Source organism: Xyrauchen texanus, chromosome 21, assembly GCF_025860055.1.
Source record: "Xyrauchen texanus isolate HMW12.3.18 chromosome 21, RBS_HiC_50CHRs, whole genome shotgun sequence".
Classification (NCBI taxonomy): Eukaryota; Metazoa; Chordata; class Actinopteri; order Cypriniformes; family Catostomidae; genus Xyrauchen; species Xyrauchen texanus.
This window is the reverse complement of record NC_068296.1, coordinates 3,948,504-3,967,476: the sequence shown is the minus strand read 5'-3', so window position 1 is coordinate 3,967,476 and position 18,973 is coordinate 3,948,504. Positions and strand designations below refer to the sequence as shown.

The window sequence follows — 18,973 nt, the reverse complement described above, 5'->3', positions numbered from 1 at the left end:
CACACACACACACACACACACACAAACACACCACCAGGTCCTCGAAGTCACCGGCTGTGACTGTATGTCACACACCTGTCCCACTGACTGAGCTCACACACACACACACACACACACACACACACACACACACACACACACACACACACACACACACACACACTCACACACACATACACTCACACACCCTTTGTTTCTTCAACCTTGGGCACTTTTAGCACTGTTGACTTCTAGAAAGTCTTGTTAAAACATTTTTCACACTCAATATACAGTATTTGTTTTATTTGTCTACTAACAATGTCCAATAGTGTATGTACAGTACATGCATCACTGGAGATTTATGTCATTTTTCTCATGAAAATTGCCACCACAGTGTCATTTCCAGCATATCTCAAATTCTGTGTTGTGTTTAATAGAATTGGAATTGAAAAAATAAAAATAGAATTGGAAGTGATATGGCTTCGGAACAACACGAGGGTGAATAAATGATGACAGAATTGTATTTGTGGGTGAACTATCCCTTCAAAACAGTAAACAGGTTTGGGCTCATACTGACTTTAATCAATAAACTCATTATAATCTCAAATTACTGCACTGCCACTGGATCATTTTTCTATGCAAATATATTCTTGTCAATAAAGCACTTTATGTTTGCTTATAGTTTCTGGGTTGTTTATTTCATTGAACCACAATAGAGTCATAAACAAGTACTTTGCTTGGACCACTTGGTGGTGCTCTAGATACTTAAACTCATTAGTGTGTGTGTGTGTGTGTGTGTGTGTGTGTGTGTGTGTGGAGAAAATGAATCAATCCTTAATCAATCGGTGTTAAAGGTGTTGAAAGATGCTTGTCAATCAATTACAATCACACAGAATGCCACAAGTTCAGCTGCTTCTTTTTCATTGACAATTGAGCCATATTATAAGAAATGTATGATAGTTAAGTCATGCAGGTAATTATGAAAGAGGTCCATAATGTACACGATTCTGGGAAGAATTCTATAGGACTTACTGTATATAAATGTAGGCTTCACTGTTTATTCACTAGACTGCATTGGGTTGCTCTAATTGTGGGCAAATGAATTGTCATTTTCTCAGTGCACTGAATAAACAATATCAAATCCACATAAAGGAGCGTGGTTAGGGCGGGTAGTGGTTATCTAATGGTTAAGCGATAACATAAGGCAGCAGATTCAACTCTCTGGAGACAGGTGACTCATGAACCTTAAAGGTGCACAGTGTTACCCGATCATCATTGTGCTCTTAAACGCATAACCTCAGGCTGCTCCAAGTGGACTGCCCAATCATTTTCGATTAAAAGCATCGGCTATTCGGCAAGAGACTATTATCTTCATTTGCAGGTAGGCCTAAACAAATGTCTTTATACTGTATTTGCATTGATTAAACTCTTAGATTTACAGTAAGACTCATGTTATAATGAATTGATTATTAAATGTGTACTTTTTTCTACTTAACTTTTTAAAATGCATACAATAAGTAAGACTAAAAATAGATGCCAATGTATTTTTTATTAAGTTAAAAGAATATAATTGGTTTAATAGAAGTTAAGCTTACTTGTGCTTATACTTTTGAAATGTATTTTAATGTTTACGGATTGACCCCCATTCACTTCCATTGTAAGTGCCGCACTGTAACCCAGATTTTATTTTTTATTTGAAAGAAAATAAGGGACAAGTCTAAATAAATTATTATTTTAGGTAATTTCCATTATGCCACAAATGCTGTCGATTAGGTTTAACCCTTTAAGCTTGGATGGGTCTGCCGGCGAAATAAATAATAATTGTCAAAACTTGAATAACTACAGTCTTGACCAACACATAATAGGTATCGTTTGAAAGGTTAGCAGCTCTACTTTCCGATGCATGTTGGCATTATGACCAAAACTGAAGAAGTGCTTTGACATTTGCAAAATGATCAGAAGTGTTACATTTTGATCATTTGTTTTTAAAAATTGCACCGTGCATATTATTGCAATCAATAAAAATATCAAACTGATCAAATAGCCATGAGTCATATGCTGTTGGAAAGCTCTCAAGGAGTACAATACAACCAGTCATATATTTTACACATGTGAATCACAATGTTGGAGATGGCACCATGTAAATAATACAGATTCAATGATGACTCAAATGGCACAGAATGAAACTCATTCTGTGAAATCTCATGACTAAAATCATGTCTGCATGCTATCAAAACCTTTAGTCCGTGTTGTATTTACATGTGTAATTAGTTCTTATTTACAATTATTATGTTTTATTTGTTTGGAGAGCCTTTTGGACACTTGGAGACATTTTTGGACTATATGATCAATTATTTTCGTAATGCTATACCTTTTGATTGATTTTTTGTATCAACACACACACACACACACACACACACACACACACACACACACACACACACACACACACACACACACACACACACACAAACACACACACACAAACATCCAGATACAGTTGACATGCTTGGGAACAAAACAAAAGCATTTTTTCAGAGCCACCTTATTTACACCCATATATAATGCCAAATAAGAAAAAGCAAATGTTTTGCTCATATTTTTTTTTTTTTTTGTCAAGTTATAAGCCTTTACTTTTGGATATGCCACTGAAACAGGAAATCTTAAAAAAAATAAATAAATAAATAAAATAATATACCTTTAATGATCCAGTGTAAAGAATTGTCATGACACTTTGATTCAAAAGCACATATTTATATATTCATGATTTTATACATTTATTCATATATTTTTTAAATGTACACGATCTAGAAATGTTTATTAGCATTATATAATGTTTAACAAATGACTTATAACGAAAGCTATTATGATGTAATTTAAAATGAAGTGATAATTCTTGGCATGCAAATTCTATTTTGTTTGTGTGTATAGCCTGTTGCATGTTTAGCTTTTGTTAATCTTGTGTGTTTATAAATCTGTTAGTTCGCAATAATTAGATTGATGGATTTAGTGTCTGTGTTTGTGAGAGATGCCGAGTATGGGGGGAGTGTCTGCTGTCACTGTTCTCCGGTGCACGCGCGCTCTGTCGGACTCTCGCTGGAAGTTTGAGCGTCTCGAGCGCTCCACGGAATTAACGGCAGCAGCACGAGCGCGTTAAGCTGCGCGGGGCCGCGAGCGATTGTCCACCATCTCACCAGGAACATGAACATGGCACTGAACAGGTCGCCCTCTGCCACGGGTGAGTACCGGACCTTTGCACTCCAATTGATGTCGTTGCGTTGCGCGCGCGTGTTTGTGTGCATGCTTTCGTTTCCTACGCAAACGGTGAAATCATTTGCATTTGATTGCAATGTCTATTCCAATTGTAATTCACTAAATTGGCTCGTTTTATTATTGCTCACAGGCAGCTGTTGCACATGCGTGCATTTCATTTCATTTAACTGCGCATTTACTGTATGCATGCACAACTGGATATTTTAGTGGCACCAAACTGGTAACACTTCGTGTTAATAACAGTGAAATCACAGAGGCGCGCGCCATTATTGATCCCTTCAGACGGACTTTCACACTTCAAAACTCGTAAATATTATAACTAATTGTTTTAGTATCGTTTTCTTTTAGGAAGAAAGCGTGTAGACTCAGTGTTTTGATGGTTTTAATGGATATGGTTTGTTATAATTAGCTGGGGCACTAAGCTGGGGCTATTTAAGCGCCATCTAACGCCGAGCCTTAAACATGGGTGATTTTCCCGCATATTTTTTATATACAGGTATATAGGTCAAACGCACTTTGTATGATGCATTTATACTGGTAACATAATTATTTGTAAGTGACATGAAAGCAAATGCATTGGGAAGTAATGGCACAAATAGACCGCTGCATGGGTTGGGTCAGGTGGTGCAAATGCGCTTAGCTCCCTGTAAGAGTCATGAATCCATGTGTTTGTTTACCTGAGCGCATGAAGCATATGTAAGTGACGCTTTAGTCAAGTATGGGCATATTTCAGTAGACTATATGTGTACGTGCGCCTGTGTCTGCGATTAGGGTCAGTTTGAAAGGTTTTGGAGAATTGAGGCAAAGCCTTCAATTGTGTCGCTGTCCGTGGTGCTGAACCGAGCGGAACTGTGTTATTGACTTTAATGCATAGTCTCTCTCTCTCTCTCTCTCTCTCTGATAGAAAATTGGAACGGGGCTCCCGAGCGCATGCGCGTTACCGCTGTGAAGAGCGAGTCCTTCTCAATACAAAGCGAGAAACTCCGTTGTCTTGCCCGTGATATCTCTGAATTGGGCCAGCAGGGCACCAGCAGCAGTGGGGACCACGATGCCAACGACATTGACGAGGACACGGTGCGTGTGTTCTGTTGTCTAATGCAAGCAAAATTCTGTTTTCTCCAGCAATTATCAGAGACTCCCTAAAGTGTAAGGCAAATAAAACCCAGTGTTTCATGGGAAGGGGGTCTAGAGGGGTCACACAGATTCTGGGTTAAGGTGACCCATCAACTGTCTTCTTGAGAGTTATGTTAGTACCACCAGAGTAAAGAACCTCCCAAAATGCTTCTTGGAAGTTGCAATGAGTCTACTTAGGGCGGATCATATTGAAGGGTTATGTCACAGACATGAACCATGATTTGCTACTTGCAATTGCCAATAAAGCACAACAGTCTGGTTCTGGAAGTAAAAATTCAATTAATATTTTTCATAGGGGAATTGATCATTTACGATAACTTCAAAACTTTTAAAGACAGATTTAATATGAGCTCTGAGGTTGTTAATCAATGTTATATGCTCCCGTTGAAGCCATCAGTCCACGTTATTTCAAATTCATTTTTTTAAAATTGTGGTTTTAAACGATGGAGTGCGTACTCCAGGTAGGGAAGGCGGTATTGCCCCAAGTGAAGGAGTTCAAGTACCTCACGAGTGAGGGGACAACGGAGCGGGAGGTTGGCCGGAGAATCGGGGCAGCGGGGGCGGTATTGCACTCGCTCTATCGCACCGTTGTCACGAAAAGAGAGTTGAGCCGGAAGGCAAAGCTCTCGATCTACCGGTCAATTTTTGTTCCTACCCTCACCTATGGTCATGAAGGCTGGGTCATGACCGAAAGAACTAGGTCGCGAGTACAAGCGGCCGAAATGGGCTTCCTCAGAAGGGTGGCGGGCTTCTACCTTAGAGATAGGGTGAGGAGCTCAGTCATCCGTGAGGAGCTCGGAGTAGAGCCGCGGCTCCTTTGCGTCGAAAGGAGTCAGTTGAGGTGGTTTGGGCATCTGGTAAGGATGCCCCCTGTCCGCCTCCATAGGGAGGTGTTTCAGGCACGTCCAGCTGGGAGGAGGCCTCGGGGAAGACCCAGGACTAGGTGGAGAGATTACATCTCCACACTGGCCTGGGAACGCCTCAGGGTCCCCCAGTCAGAGCTGGTTAATGTGGCTCGGGATAGGGAAGTTTGGGGCCCCCTGCTGGAGCAGCTGCCCCCGCGACCAGACTTCGGATAAGCGGTTGAAGATGGATGGATGGATGGATGGTGTTTAATAGCAGATTTTCTGGTGAAGAACTACACTACCCATGATCCTGAAGAGAAAGATCAACCAATAAGAAAATCAAAGTGAACCAAGTGCACCAAAAGTGCTCTGCAGTGGCCATCCCTCCCATGACGTCGCAGTGAATGATGCAATTGAGTTGCTCTCCCTACACTCTCAAACTGCTTATATATTTATGCTTATAATATTTTGCATTACAATTGTAATATATTGTTTCTATACTTATACTTAACTAATCCGATTAAGTCATTCACAATGCATCATGGGACTGTACTTCACTCCCTTATAAAATACATTATGTACATTTTCGGTTTATGGCTTACAACACTTTTATGAAGGATTTTATGAAAAGACTATGGAATAAATGAATGGGAAAAATACTTCCGGAACCAAGAGGGCTGAAAACTTGGGCAGGCACTGTTGTGCTCTATTGATGGCAGGTGGTATTAAGGGGAGGAAGATTCTTATTGTAGAGAGCATTTAATTAGACAAAAATCTGTATATAAGAGTCATGAATGTGTCATCAATATTTTTGTTGGGGTGGCCCTTTGAACAGAACTCAAAAGCAAACGATGATCTTATTGGTATGGTCTCTTTTCCATGCTTTCCTAAAGGAATCATAAAACATGTTGGGAAAAATATAAGTGGCAAGAGAAAGTATCTGAACCCTTTGTAATGACCTATGTTTGTATATAATATTCTTAAAATCTGGTTCGATAGGTACAATAATGAACAAGCACAATCTGTTTTAACTAATAACACAAATTATTGAGTTGTTCTTTATCATATTGAATGCATCATTCAAACATTCACAATGTAGGATGTAAAAAGTATGTGAACCCCTAACTAATGATGTCAACAAAAGCTAATTAGAGTCAGGAGTTGGTAAACCTGGCATCCAATTGATGAAACTAGATTGGAGGTGTGGGTTAGAGCTACTTTGACTTATAAAAAGCACTCAAATATTTTGAGTTCGCTATTCACAAGAAGCATCTGCTGACGTGGACCAAGAGATCTCAGAAGACCTATGATCAAGAATTGTTGCTATTCATAAAGTTGGAAAGGGTTACAAAGTTATCTAGAAGAGTTTAGCTATTCATCTGTCCACAGACAAATTGTCTATAAATGGAGATGATTTAGTACTGTAGGTACTCTCACTAGAAGTGGCCGTCCAGTCAAGATGACTCAAAGGACACACCGCAGAATGCTCAATGAGGTAAACAAGAACCCTAGAGTCACAGATGAAGACTTGAAGGAATCATTGGAACTGGTTAACATCTCCGTTAATGAGTCTTCTATACAGAAAACATTAAACAGGTATGGTGTTCATGGCAGGACGCCACAAAGAAAGCTGCTGCTGTCCAACAAAAACATTGCTGCACACCTGGAATTTGCCAAAGACCACATTGACACTCCACAACACTACTGGGATTATTTTTTGTGGATTGATTAATCTAAGTTTAATTGTTTGAGAAGAGCATACTGCACTACGTTTACATTTACATCACTGAAGGGAGGTTGAACAGCTGGCTCACTGGTGTAGTCAAAATAACCTGGAGCTGAACACGCTCAAAACATTGGACATGATAGTGAACTTTAGGAGGAACACCCCAACATTGACCCCCTCACCATTCTGAACAGCACTGTGGCAGGAGTGGAGTCATTCAGGTTCCTGGGCACTACCATCTCACATGACCTGAAGTGGGAGACCCACATTGACACCATTGTGAATAAGGCCTAGCAGAGGTTGTACTTCCTTTGCCAGTTGAGGAAGTTCAACCTGCCACAGACGCTGCTGATGCAGTTCTACTCAGCAGTCAATGAGTCTGTCATCTGCATGTCACTAACTGTCTGCTTTGGTGCAGCTACGAAGTCGGACATCAGGAAACTACAAAGGACAGTTCGGACTGCTGAGAGGATTATTGGTTGCCCGCTGCCCTCCCTTAAAGATCTGTACACTTCCAGAGTGAGGAAAAGGGCTGGAAAGTTCACTCTGGACCCCACTCACCCATCTCAATACCTCTTTGAACTGTTGCCTTCTGGCAGGCACTACAGAGCACTGAGCACCAGAACTGTCAGGCACAGGAACAGTTTTTTCCCTCAGGCTATCCATCTCATGAAGAGTTTAAACTGCCCCATTGAGCAATAATTAATGTGCAATACACAGCTTAGTTTATTTATAGTTATCCAACATACCACAACTCTTCTGCCATTACATTCCCTTGCACTGTATATAACTGATTTGTATTTTGTACATACGTGTATCTACATATATAGTCCTATTGTGTATTTCCATATATACTTTGATTTTCTATTCACTTTTAATTAAATTATATTCTTTTATTATCATCTCTGTCCTGTTGCTGTATTGTTTGTGCACTGGAAGCTTCTGTCACCAAGACAAAGTCCTTGTATGTGTAAGCATACTTGGCAATAAAGCTCATTCTGATTCTGACATTTATGTATTTGGCATATGCGTTTACCCAAAGCGACTTACAGTGCATTCAGGGTATACATTTGATCAGTTTGAGTGTTCCCTGGGAATCGAACCAATGATCTTGGCATTGCAAGTGCCATGCTCAACCAGTTGAGCTACAGGAACCCTACGTATGCCATAAAATGTTTATTGCTGCCAAAGTAGAGTCGATCAGTTATTGAATCCAAGGGTTCAATTACTTTTTCCACACCACTGTGAATATTAAAATGGGATGTGTTCAATAAAGATTATAATTGTTTGTGTGTTGTTAGATTAAGCACAGTGTGTTTGTCTATATTTGTGACTTTGATGAAGATTAAATCTCATTTTATGACCAATTAGTGCAGAAAACCATCTCATTTCACAGGGTTCACATTCTTTTTCTTGCCACTGTATCTATATATTCAGTCTGTTTACCCAGAAGAGAAAAACAATATCTGCTCAAAGTAAATTTTTGCTTTTAGGAGTACACTAGCATATAGACTACCTCAAAGCTAACAGACATCGATTTTGATTTGGAGTGGTGGTGGCGTAGTGGGCTAAAGCACATAACTGGTAAGCAGAAGGTTGCTGGTTCGATCACCACAGCCACCACCATTGTGTCCTTGAGCAAGGCACTTAACTCCAGGTTGCTCCGGGGGGATTGTCCCTGTAATAAGTGCACTGTAAGTTGTGTAAATATGTAAATATAAGTCTTTCACCTATGAAATTGCTGCCCAATATCCGGGCAAATAATGCAGTTTCAAATCAGGAAACATTAAAGTGTATATACTTATATATATATATATATATATACAAAAACTGAAATCATCTTATTTTACCTTATCTTTATCTAAGTTAATCAGCCGCAGGAAACATCCTGTTGCTTTGAAGCATCAGCCAATCAAGAGATGACCCAGATCTTAATATTTTGGCAGAAACTGCCCATTGCCATGCATTGTAAAAGCATCAGGAATCATTCATTCACTGCTTTTACAGAGTGAAGCCATGCAAATGTGAGCTGCAATATCATCTAAATGTTACACAGACAAATAATGCTTGTGTGTGTTTCCAGGAGGAGCCCGGCCCCGGTCCAGGAGGAGGGTTGTTTTTTGCAGATGGTTGTAGAAGAGTGGACTATGTTCTTGTCTATCACTGCAAGAGACGTCAATCACAACACCACCGCTCTGTTGTCTCGAATGGTAACGTGCCGTCCCAAAGCCCCACCCCATCGCGCAGGAGTACAAAGGGTGATATTTCGGAAGCGGTGCTGGAGGCGGGGCTCGGGATGGAACCTGGCGACGCACTGAAAGATAAAATCAGGGAGGAGTTTGAGAGAGGACTTCAGGAGGAAGGCTTGGAGATTGAACGTGACAAAGAGGTGTGTGTGTGTGTGTGTGTGTTCAGAATGGAATACTAGACTACTACATACTGCTTAGTATACACTGTATAATGCCTAGTGTTGTTTTTAAATAGTATGCGAAACAGAATGCATTATGCAATGATAAACATTTAGCATTTTTTTGATGTTCAAATACTTCTTCCAGAAGCAATAATAAGCAAACCATTCGTTAGTTGATTTACCTGAAAAGTGTCTTTGTGGCATTTCCAACATTACTTTGTTTGTTTTGAGCAACCCATCCAGCCCAGCACAACAACATTAACTCAACCAATGGTGAGAGTTTGGGGTGGGACTATCTGTTAGTTTAACCAATGGCAGATAAAGGGTTTATTCAGAAAGCTTTTTGAAAACAATGTTTGTTTTTGCAATATAGTATACACATTTTAAACATTAGTTTACTACATTGCTGTCACATGATCTTATACGTACATGTTAAATTCCGCAAGTGGCATCTGCTTGTCTCAAATATAATATATAATCCTAATTGATTCAGTTAATTTGGGTATATACAGTGTTTTACACTGGAAATACTAAAAGTTATCTCAAATTGTAAAAATATAAATAAAAAAAAGTTTCCTCAACTTAAGCTTCATTTTTTACTATTCTTATTAGTTTAAATTAAGTTCCCTTTACTCTCTAAACCCTAAAGTTGTCATTAATAAAACAAAATTAAAATGGTCCTAATTAAACAGTACTTGAAATGTTACATTTTGGAATCAAAAATATACACTGGCGGCTAAAATTTTGGAATAATGTTCAGATTTTACTGTTTTTGAAGGAAATTGGTACTTTAATTCAGCAAAGTGGCGTTCAACTGATCACAATGTATAGTCGGACGTTACTGATGTAAAAAACAGCACCATCACTATTTGAAAAAATGTCATTTTTTATCAAATCTAAACAGCAGCATCACTTCAACACCTTATTCTTGAGTAATCATGCTAAATTGATCATTTGGTGATAGAAAATCACTTTCCATTATATCAAACATAGTTGAAAGATATTTGGTTCATTAAATGAAGCTTAACGTTGTCTTTGTGTTTGTTTTTGAGTTGCCACAGTATGCAATATACCGGTGTGTCTTACGGTCAATATTAGATCAAAATGGCCAAAAAGAAACAGCTTTCTCTAGAAACTCATCAATCAATTATTGTTTTGAGGAATGAAGGCGATACATTGCTTGAAATTGCCAAAAATCTGAAGATTTCATCCAAAGGTGTAACTACAGTCTTCAAAGACAAAGCACAACTGACTCTAACAAGGACAGAAAGAGATGTGGAAGACCAGATGTACAACTAAACAAGAGGATAAGTACATCAGAGTCTCTAGTTTGAGAAATAGACGCCTCACATGTCCTCCGCTGACAGCTTCATTGAATTCTACCCGCTCAACACCAGTTTCATGTACAACAGTAAAGAGAAGACTCAGGAGGACTTATGGGAAGAACTGCAAAGAAAAAGCCACTTTTGAAACATAAAAATAAAAAGAAAAGGTTCGAGTGGGCAAAGAAACACAGACATTGGACAACAGATAAATGGAAAAGAGTGTTATGGATCTTAACCCCATTGAGCTTTTGTGGGATCAGCTAGACTGTGAGGTGCGTGAGAAGTGCCCGACAAGACAGCCACATCTATGGCAAGTGCTACAGGAAGTGTGGGGTGAAAGGTCAAGTGCTACAGGAAGTGTGGGGTGAAAGGTCAAGTGCTACAGGAAGTGTGGGGTGAAAGGTCAAGTGCTACAGGAAGTATGGGGTGAAAGGTCAAGTGCTACAGGAAGTATGGGGTGAAAGGTCATCTGAGTATCTGGACAAACTGACCGCTAGAATAACAAGGATCTGCAAAGCTGTCTTTGCTGCACATGGAGGATTTTATGATGAGAACACTTTGAAGTAGTTTAAGAAGCTCTGTTGTTTTGTTGCAGCTGGTTGATAGTTGTGATTTATGTGATGGCACTATTATTGTGACTTGGGCTGGGCGATAAAACGATATCGATATATATCACGATAAAGAAAATACACGATAAGCTTTTGAGGGATATTTACTGCGTGTCGCTAAAACACAAGCAGTTTGGCTTTCTCAGGCTGCGTTTGCACGGGGGCGGACGAAATCCGCTCAAGCGCTCAACAGCGCTAGGAGAGAGCTCGCTCTGCTCATCGTCTCTAGTGAAGAGCGTGACAGAACAACAGTGATGTGGACAACAGCTCTGATCTTCCTGCGCTGTAATCTTGAATATTGTTCTCTAACACCAGACATGCATCGTTTCTGCCCTGTCCCGCTCCGCACGCGTCGCCTCTTTTCCCTGCATGTGTGTAGACATGAAGCGCCGCATGAGTTAACGTGGTTTCTAAGCACCTTTTAGACCAAAATGTTTTTCCCTTCTAAATGTATCTTTATTAATCAGCATGTTACAAGCCTTTAATAATAAACAAATCGAATAATCAAATCGATTTCAGTTCTAATTGTGTGAAAATTAATTAGATATTTGGAATGGAAAAGGAAAGACTCAAATTACTAGTTGGTAGACAAGTCTCTCACTTTAATTGAAAATATACAAATATTCTTTACATTTTTAATTTTTTTATTTCTAAATGTTCTCTCGGGACACCCCTGAATCCACATTCAGCATCATTCCACAGTCACAAGGGCTTCTATGCCCCATACTTGGGTATCTGAAATCTAATGTAAAAATATTACAAAAAAAGTCACTATGCTTCAGAACAAACAGACGATCTTTCAACATTCAATTCAATTGATAAACGGTAAAAGATGGTAAATTTGGAAAAAGATCCCGCAGACCCGCAGACTTTGGCCGTCTCTGGACCCCCTGTGCAGTTTTGTAGAGATTATTTTGACTGTTTCGAATTTATTTTTTCTTCTTTTCTTGCGTCAACTTTGAAATATAAAAAAGAAAGTGCAATGTGTAAATGTATATCGTGATAAATATCGATATCTATCAATATGAAAAAGATTATCGTGATAACAATTTTGGCCATATCGCCCAGCCCTAATGGTGATAAGTGTTACCTGTGGTGAACTTGAAGCCTGTTAAATTAAAACCATTCTTGTTTACTCAATTGTACTTTACAAAAGTGCAGATTTATGTGCATTAAGAAGTACTGAGGAGAATCCAATGGGCCATATGGCTAACCGAGATTTCAGTCCTAATTTCCCTTTACTGTATAAGACGTGCTATAACTAATTACATAAAAACAATGATACTTTAATCACAGATGAGTTAATTTTACTTGTAACTAGTTAAGGTTACAGTCCAGTTCACTTGAGCCAAATAAGTATGTTTCTATCAGGAAGACTCGCAGACTTGAGTGAGATTTAAAGGGGTCATGACATGGGTTTTTTTATTGTATTATTATGTTCCCTTAGGTGCAATTATAGTATTAATATATTTTTTTTTAAGAAAAACTTTTAAAATCTAGTGATTTATGACCTTTTCCCACCCTGTTTCTCATCCTCTGATTCAAACAGTCTGTTTTGGGGGCGTTTTCCATTTAAGACTTCAGTGTTAACGCCCACTGTTATGATTGGCTAACGTCAGTGCCTATGTATCAATTATTGACGCCCCCAGCCAGAACAATATGCAAGTAAACTAAGTAAAAACACTGTGATTATTCATAATGAATGAAATTGCGCTTTAAAAAGTAGTTTAAAGTTTAAAATAGATTACTTACAGTTTAGCGTCGTCGTTGTTCCCAGAATAGTCGGCACAGACTTATCTTTGAGCAACAGTTTTCTGGCAAAGCCAGCATCATATTGAGATTTGTTCTCAAAACAGTCATCCTTAAAATGTACAGAACAAACGCTTAAGTTAACACTGCCGTGACTGGGACGTCCGAAAAAATAAACTGCATCCATTTTTCCCTGACGTCTGGATCTTTCGGCAGCTTATTCAGAGGTTTTGTTTGACCACAGCCAGGAACAGCACATCTGTGTGGCATCGTAATTTTCCTGTGCACAAGTAGTCTCTGTCAGAGCTCGCTGTCCATCGACTGAACACTTGTGAGGCGCACGGCGATACTGAAATGAGCGTAGTTGTCTTGCGCTTAAAGCGTAGTTATCTTGTGCTGGAGGCGGTCATATGCAAACGCTGTTACGTCACTTCTAACCGACACGTCACTTCTAACCATGAATCCAGAACGAGCTGTATTTTGAGCTTGATTAAATAAATGATTCGTTTAGAATGGGGAGGACGTCTTAAAATATTAAACTTGCAGGACGTTTTAATGATACAAAGACCTCTTATATACCAAAAGATCAAGGCAAATTTGGTTTCTCATGTCATGACCCCTTTAAGATGACATTTATTTGATGAATATAAAACAGAAATGTAATGTCTCTCTTTGGCGAAGGCCCCGTCTGCTTGTCTGAAGAAGTTGTACTCGGAACCGTCATATCCTGCCGGAGATAGGAGGCAGGGTGAGGAACATACCCCAGTGCAGGGACTCAACAGGTGGTGGTGGGGTGGTGGAGGATTGTGAGCAGACTTATAAAGCAATGGCTAACATGTGATTGGCTGGGAATTACCCCGCTAATGGTGCGATGATGTACAGCTGCTAGTCTTCCCACTAGAACTACGCTGTGCTTACATTTACTTTAAAAAAGCATGCAAACCGATTGCCTTAGATGATGGTCATCTAATTAGATTTTACAGTGTTAGTTATAATGTCCATTTTTCTTACATATTTAGTAATTTGACGATCGTCAATACCAATTTCGATACCACAATACTGACTAATTTGAATAAACATTATCTACAAGTAATTATTCAAGACAAATAAACAGTCAGTAATGAAGTAAGAACAAAGAAACAAATTACAATCAATAAAACAAAATAAAAAAGTGCATTACGTTTTTAGTAGCAGTATCAAGTATTCAAGTAAGCATTAAATGTAACAAAACACTACTTAAATTACTGGTCTTCAATGTATGATTATAATACATTAATGCTTCTTAAAGCTACTAAAGATATCCAGCATAGAGCAGTGAGTTTTCTTGTTTGATTATTAACAAAATATCACACAGCAGAAGGTCTATTATGCATCGTTTACACCTCCAGTACAATATTTTGATACAAATGTGCTTTTTTTGTCCTGCGGTTTACATTCACTTTAGACATAAATGACTGTGTTTACATTAAAACCTCAAAGACTGGCATTTTCACAGAATTTTTACATTATTTAAACGTTTGGGCATGCATTACCGGAACTCCGTAAGGGCTCTCAGCAATTATACCAGACTGAAAGAAATCAAGAGATTCCCGAGGTGACCTTGGAACTTAAGAAGCAGCGCTCCAGTTTAGGGAAAGCCAAAGCCCTCCTACACTAAGAAAAGTCCATCTTTTTTGAGGGGGTGCTTGTTTTCGTTTTAAAGCAATGCAGCATATTTCAACACTAGTTCACACCTGCCAAAAAAGCATTTTTGTTTTTTCTGCAATGCAACAGCAGTGGCGAGATATTTGTGACAGACGGCACCGTGGCTGTTCCCCCTCCAACATGGATTTTTCCAAGATGAAGCAAGGAGAGCTTAGTTTTTCTGAATAGGAATAGATTGGTTGACTCATGCAGCTTTTTTCAACAAAGGCTTGCATCTTATTATACACAGGCGAAAACCTCATAAATCCAAATATAATTTTGATCATAATGCAGTTTCAATATTCAATGGTTGTCTTCAATCCGGGTCATTTGTTACTCTAAAATCAAGAAATTATTTTTATTTTTCATAAGGAAATGAAAGCCTGTTTGTAGGAATTTGTGCAATGTGACGTTATTTTTATAAAGCAATTATCCTGTCCAGGCACTGTTTTGTTTTTTAATTAGCACTATTTTTTGGCACATTGTTTATAATTGAACTTTACAAATATATAAGAGTGTGCTTAACTGTCATTAAAATACATTTACATTTACATTTATGCATTTGGCAGATGCTTTTATCCAAAGCAACTTACAGTGCACTTATTACAGGGACAATCCCCTGGAGCAACCTGGAGTTAAGTGTCTTGCTCAAGGACACAATGGTGGTGGCTGTGGGGATCGAACCAGCAACCTTCTGATTACCAGTTATTTAGCCCACTACGCCACCACCACTCCTATAATGTCATAATGCAATAAACAACATATATTTAGAGTGCAATATATAACCGGGACATTTCCTCACAAGATTCATCTGTGTACGACCATATACTGTATATGGGGGGGGGTCATCCTGACCTGGCACAATGATGATGATGATTATTCTTATTGTTGTATTACATTTAAATAAAAAATTCAGTTAACAATTTTCAGTTGTACTTTACAAACGTACAGGTATGTGTTTAATTGTCATTAAAAAATAGCGTCATTATAATGCAAAAAACAAACAAACAAACAAAACAAATATCAATGGTCCTAAAGTAGGCTTTATTTTCTTTATGCTAAATATAATTGAGTGTATTTTGCTTGTGATTTTGGGGTAAAACATATCTCGGACATTTCTCGGCAGCTTTGGCGAGATTCATCCAGCACGCTAAAATTAGCTCTTCGAATCGAGATTCCCACATGCAGTATTTGAACGAAGGGCTCATGACTTTGTAAGTAGGAAATTAAATATTTACTGCTATTATAATTCTAAGCTCCGAAGACATTGTCCGTGTGCTTTTTGTCTTTCTAGATCCGATATTGGCCACAGGGTTTCTTTAATTGACCATAAAAGATTGACTGATGTGCGAAATCTTTGGGTAAAAACTGGCGTGTGTGTACGGTTGATTGTTAGTGGTGTGATTGTTGAAGATCAGTTCTGTTATGTTGGTGTGAATTAAATTGGAGTGCTGCTGCCTCCAACCGAAAGGCAGATTATGTCTGATCCTCACTGCCAGAGGTGTTTGTGTGTGAGTGTGTGTGTGTGTGTGTGTGTGTGTGTGTGTCTGTGTGTGTCACTCATCCACACTGAATGAGACTACTTTGGTAACAGCTGCTTCTTAGACTCGTTTGTTTGTGTTTTCACCTCGTGTTGTATTAATCAAGACTTCTAAATCACCTTATCCTGGAACAGGATTTTCAGTCTCACGCTCTACAAAGCAAATTGACGGGAACCGCATTATCCCATGGTGCTTTGCCGGATACTTTACTCCGCAAACATATGTTGCTGTTATCCAATCACTTCCTTCTCACGTTCTTTCTTTCTCTCTTTCTCTCTCTCTCAATTATATCTCTTCCACCCCTAAGATGAGGACAGTCCGGTTCACACGTCTGCACGTTCCCTGGTCTGTTCTCAGTCGTGAGGCTGAACTTCTTAAGATCAGAGTGCCCACTAAAAAGGTGAGTATCTCTTGGTGTGCACAGAAGAAAACAAACACACAAAATTGTTGCCATTTCAGAATAAGGTATAAAGATGCAGTGGTGTGACGGTGGTGCATGTGTTTGTGACACATGCAAAGTTATTGGCACTCAGGGACCCAGGTGCAAATTCGGCCTGTGTCATGTCCAACTTGTGTGTTTCCTGTGAATTAAACCCATAGCATTGCTGTTGATAGTGCTGTGCTCTATCAGTTGAGTTACAGAAACTGCATTTATGACTGTTTATATGACGTTTGCAAATGAGTTGATAAGAGGTCAAGATTACTTACCCCATTTCAGCATCAGATGTGCCCTATTATAATGAATGAAGCGGCATCCGATGCAACGTGCCTGTGGTCAACAGACTCCCCGTTTCTATTTTTGTCGTGCTGCCCGCTTAGTTTCTCGGAGGACAGGGAGGAAATGTATAACAGAGAAGATCTCTTTAGCCTGATGAGACTGTGCATAAAGTTTTAAAAAAAATAATCATTATTTTGACATTTCATTAAATATCAATATATTGACATTTTAATCAATAGGCTCATTTGGTTCGGGTCATCTGGTGCAACCATGAGAAAACTTCATGATATTCTTGACTTAAAAAAAATAAATAAATAAACTTGATATAATCAAATATATTTGAAAACCTTTATGAATGAATGATTAAGACGTTTACACTCTCATGTATTCAAGCTGCAAGGAAACTTGTATTAGTAATACATGATGGTACACCAAATTACATTTTTAAAGTCATTACATCATTTGTTTAGAGGAAAATGCTATTAATGTTTTATAAAAATGTGTAAAAACATCTTTAACTCAAAGATGACATGTCTACAAGCTTTACACGTGTTTTAAACAAGAGTTTTCTTGATTTTTAAAAATATTTCAAAATTATTTCTCAATGACTCGTGCATTTTTAAATGAAAAGTTGTATATGTTAACATTAGTTAATGCATTATGAACTATAATGAACAAAAATTTGCAATTGTTTTCAAAAATTAATATGAACCACGTTTATTAAATGCTGTAAAAATATATTGTTCATTGTTAGTTCATAATATTTATTACAATATCTAATGTCAACAAGTAGAATCTTATTGTAGTGGACCATTATTAATAGTAAAACCACACTAACCACAACATTTATCATGGTTTTATAATACAGTAACCATATTTTAACTATTATATTTGTAGTAAAACCATAGTAATAATAGAGGAAATCCCAAACTATAGTAATAACCATGTAATAACATGTTTACAACATTGTTACTAAAGTTGAACCATGATTAATTTGTGGTTTAAAAAATAAACATGGTTACTACAGTCATGATAACTGCAGTAAGCAGCATTTTAAGGTGTTGTGTTTTTTAAGGTATCTTCCATTTCGTGGGATGAAAAAACAATAACACTTTATTTTAACATGTCTGTGTTACATATATTACATGTTACTATTATTAATAACTATAGTAATAACAAAAACAATAATATGTAAGTATAAGAAGCTTCCTAAAATAATCATAGAGTAATTACATGTACTTCATTAGTATTACTCTATGTAAATACACAATAACATGAACATTGTAAAATAAAATATTGTGACCAAAATAATTGCGAGGAAACACAAAACTATTTCAGAAATAAATTCACTACCTGTCCTGAGTGTCTCTATAATTTCCTCATCTGTCTGAAATAAAATAATTTTATTTGCAAATGTCATGAATTGATTGCGTTATACATTATATACAGTGTTAGGTGTATTTTGGATTACATAGTAATTAGTTACTGTAATCTAATTACTTTTAGGCACAAAAGTAGTGTAATTCTTGTAATCAGATTACAGTTACTGACTTTCAATGAAAGTAATTACTTTTAAGTACATTACTTGGGTTACAAATATTTCTAAAAATATATTATTTATGTGCTATACAATTAATGTAGTAATTTAATTAAAGTGTGATTTCATATGTACGTCTGTTTGCGTTTCTGTGACAGTTGAAGGGTTTGCGACAACTAACGGAGAAAATAAACATTATTTTGAATTTTGAGTGGAAAAACCAAAAACATTTTGTGGCAAGTGATTTAGAAAGTGACTTAAAAGATATGTAATTAGTAATGTGATTACTTTTAAATGCAGTAATCAGTAAAGTAATATGATTATATTTTTCAAGAAGTAGTTAGTAATTTGTAGTGGATTACCTTTTTTTACCCAACACAGATTATACGTATATTTAGAACCTCATTCTGTCGTCTGACTGATCATCTAGTCTTATAAAACGTCT

General features: G+C 37.8%; 2 protein-coding genes across 2 annotated transcripts in view; both read left to right on the top strand.

The window, feature by feature from the left end:
- vwf (von Willebrand factor) overlaps window positions 1–660 on the top strand; it is a 56,825-nt gene extending 56,165 nt beyond the window's left edge. Inside the window, 1 exon segment of the mRNA XM_052152004.1 lies at window positions 1–660. This exon segment is cut by the window's left edge and continues 639 nt beyond it. The gene's annotated coding sequence lies outside the window, so the exon portion shown is untranslated.
- A 607-nt stretch (window positions 661–1,267) lies between these two features.
- The window catches only part of LOC127661357 (anoctamin-1-like), a 53,751-nt gene continuing 36,045 nt past the window's right edge, over window positions 1,268–18,973 (top strand). The window contains exons 1-5 of the mRNA XM_052152005.1: window positions 1,268–1,360; window positions 2,990–3,217; window positions 4,157–4,326; window positions 9,041–9,346; window positions 16,581–16,673. Coding sequence (XP_052007965.1) covers window positions 3,181–3,217; window positions 4,157–4,326; window positions 9,041–9,346; window positions 16,581–16,673 — 606 coding nt within the window. The 5' untranslated portion in view covers window positions 1,268–1,360; window positions 2,990–3,180. The remainder of the gene's footprint in view (window positions 1,361–2,989; window positions 3,218–4,156; window positions 4,327–9,040; window positions 9,347–16,580; window positions 16,674–18,973) is intronic.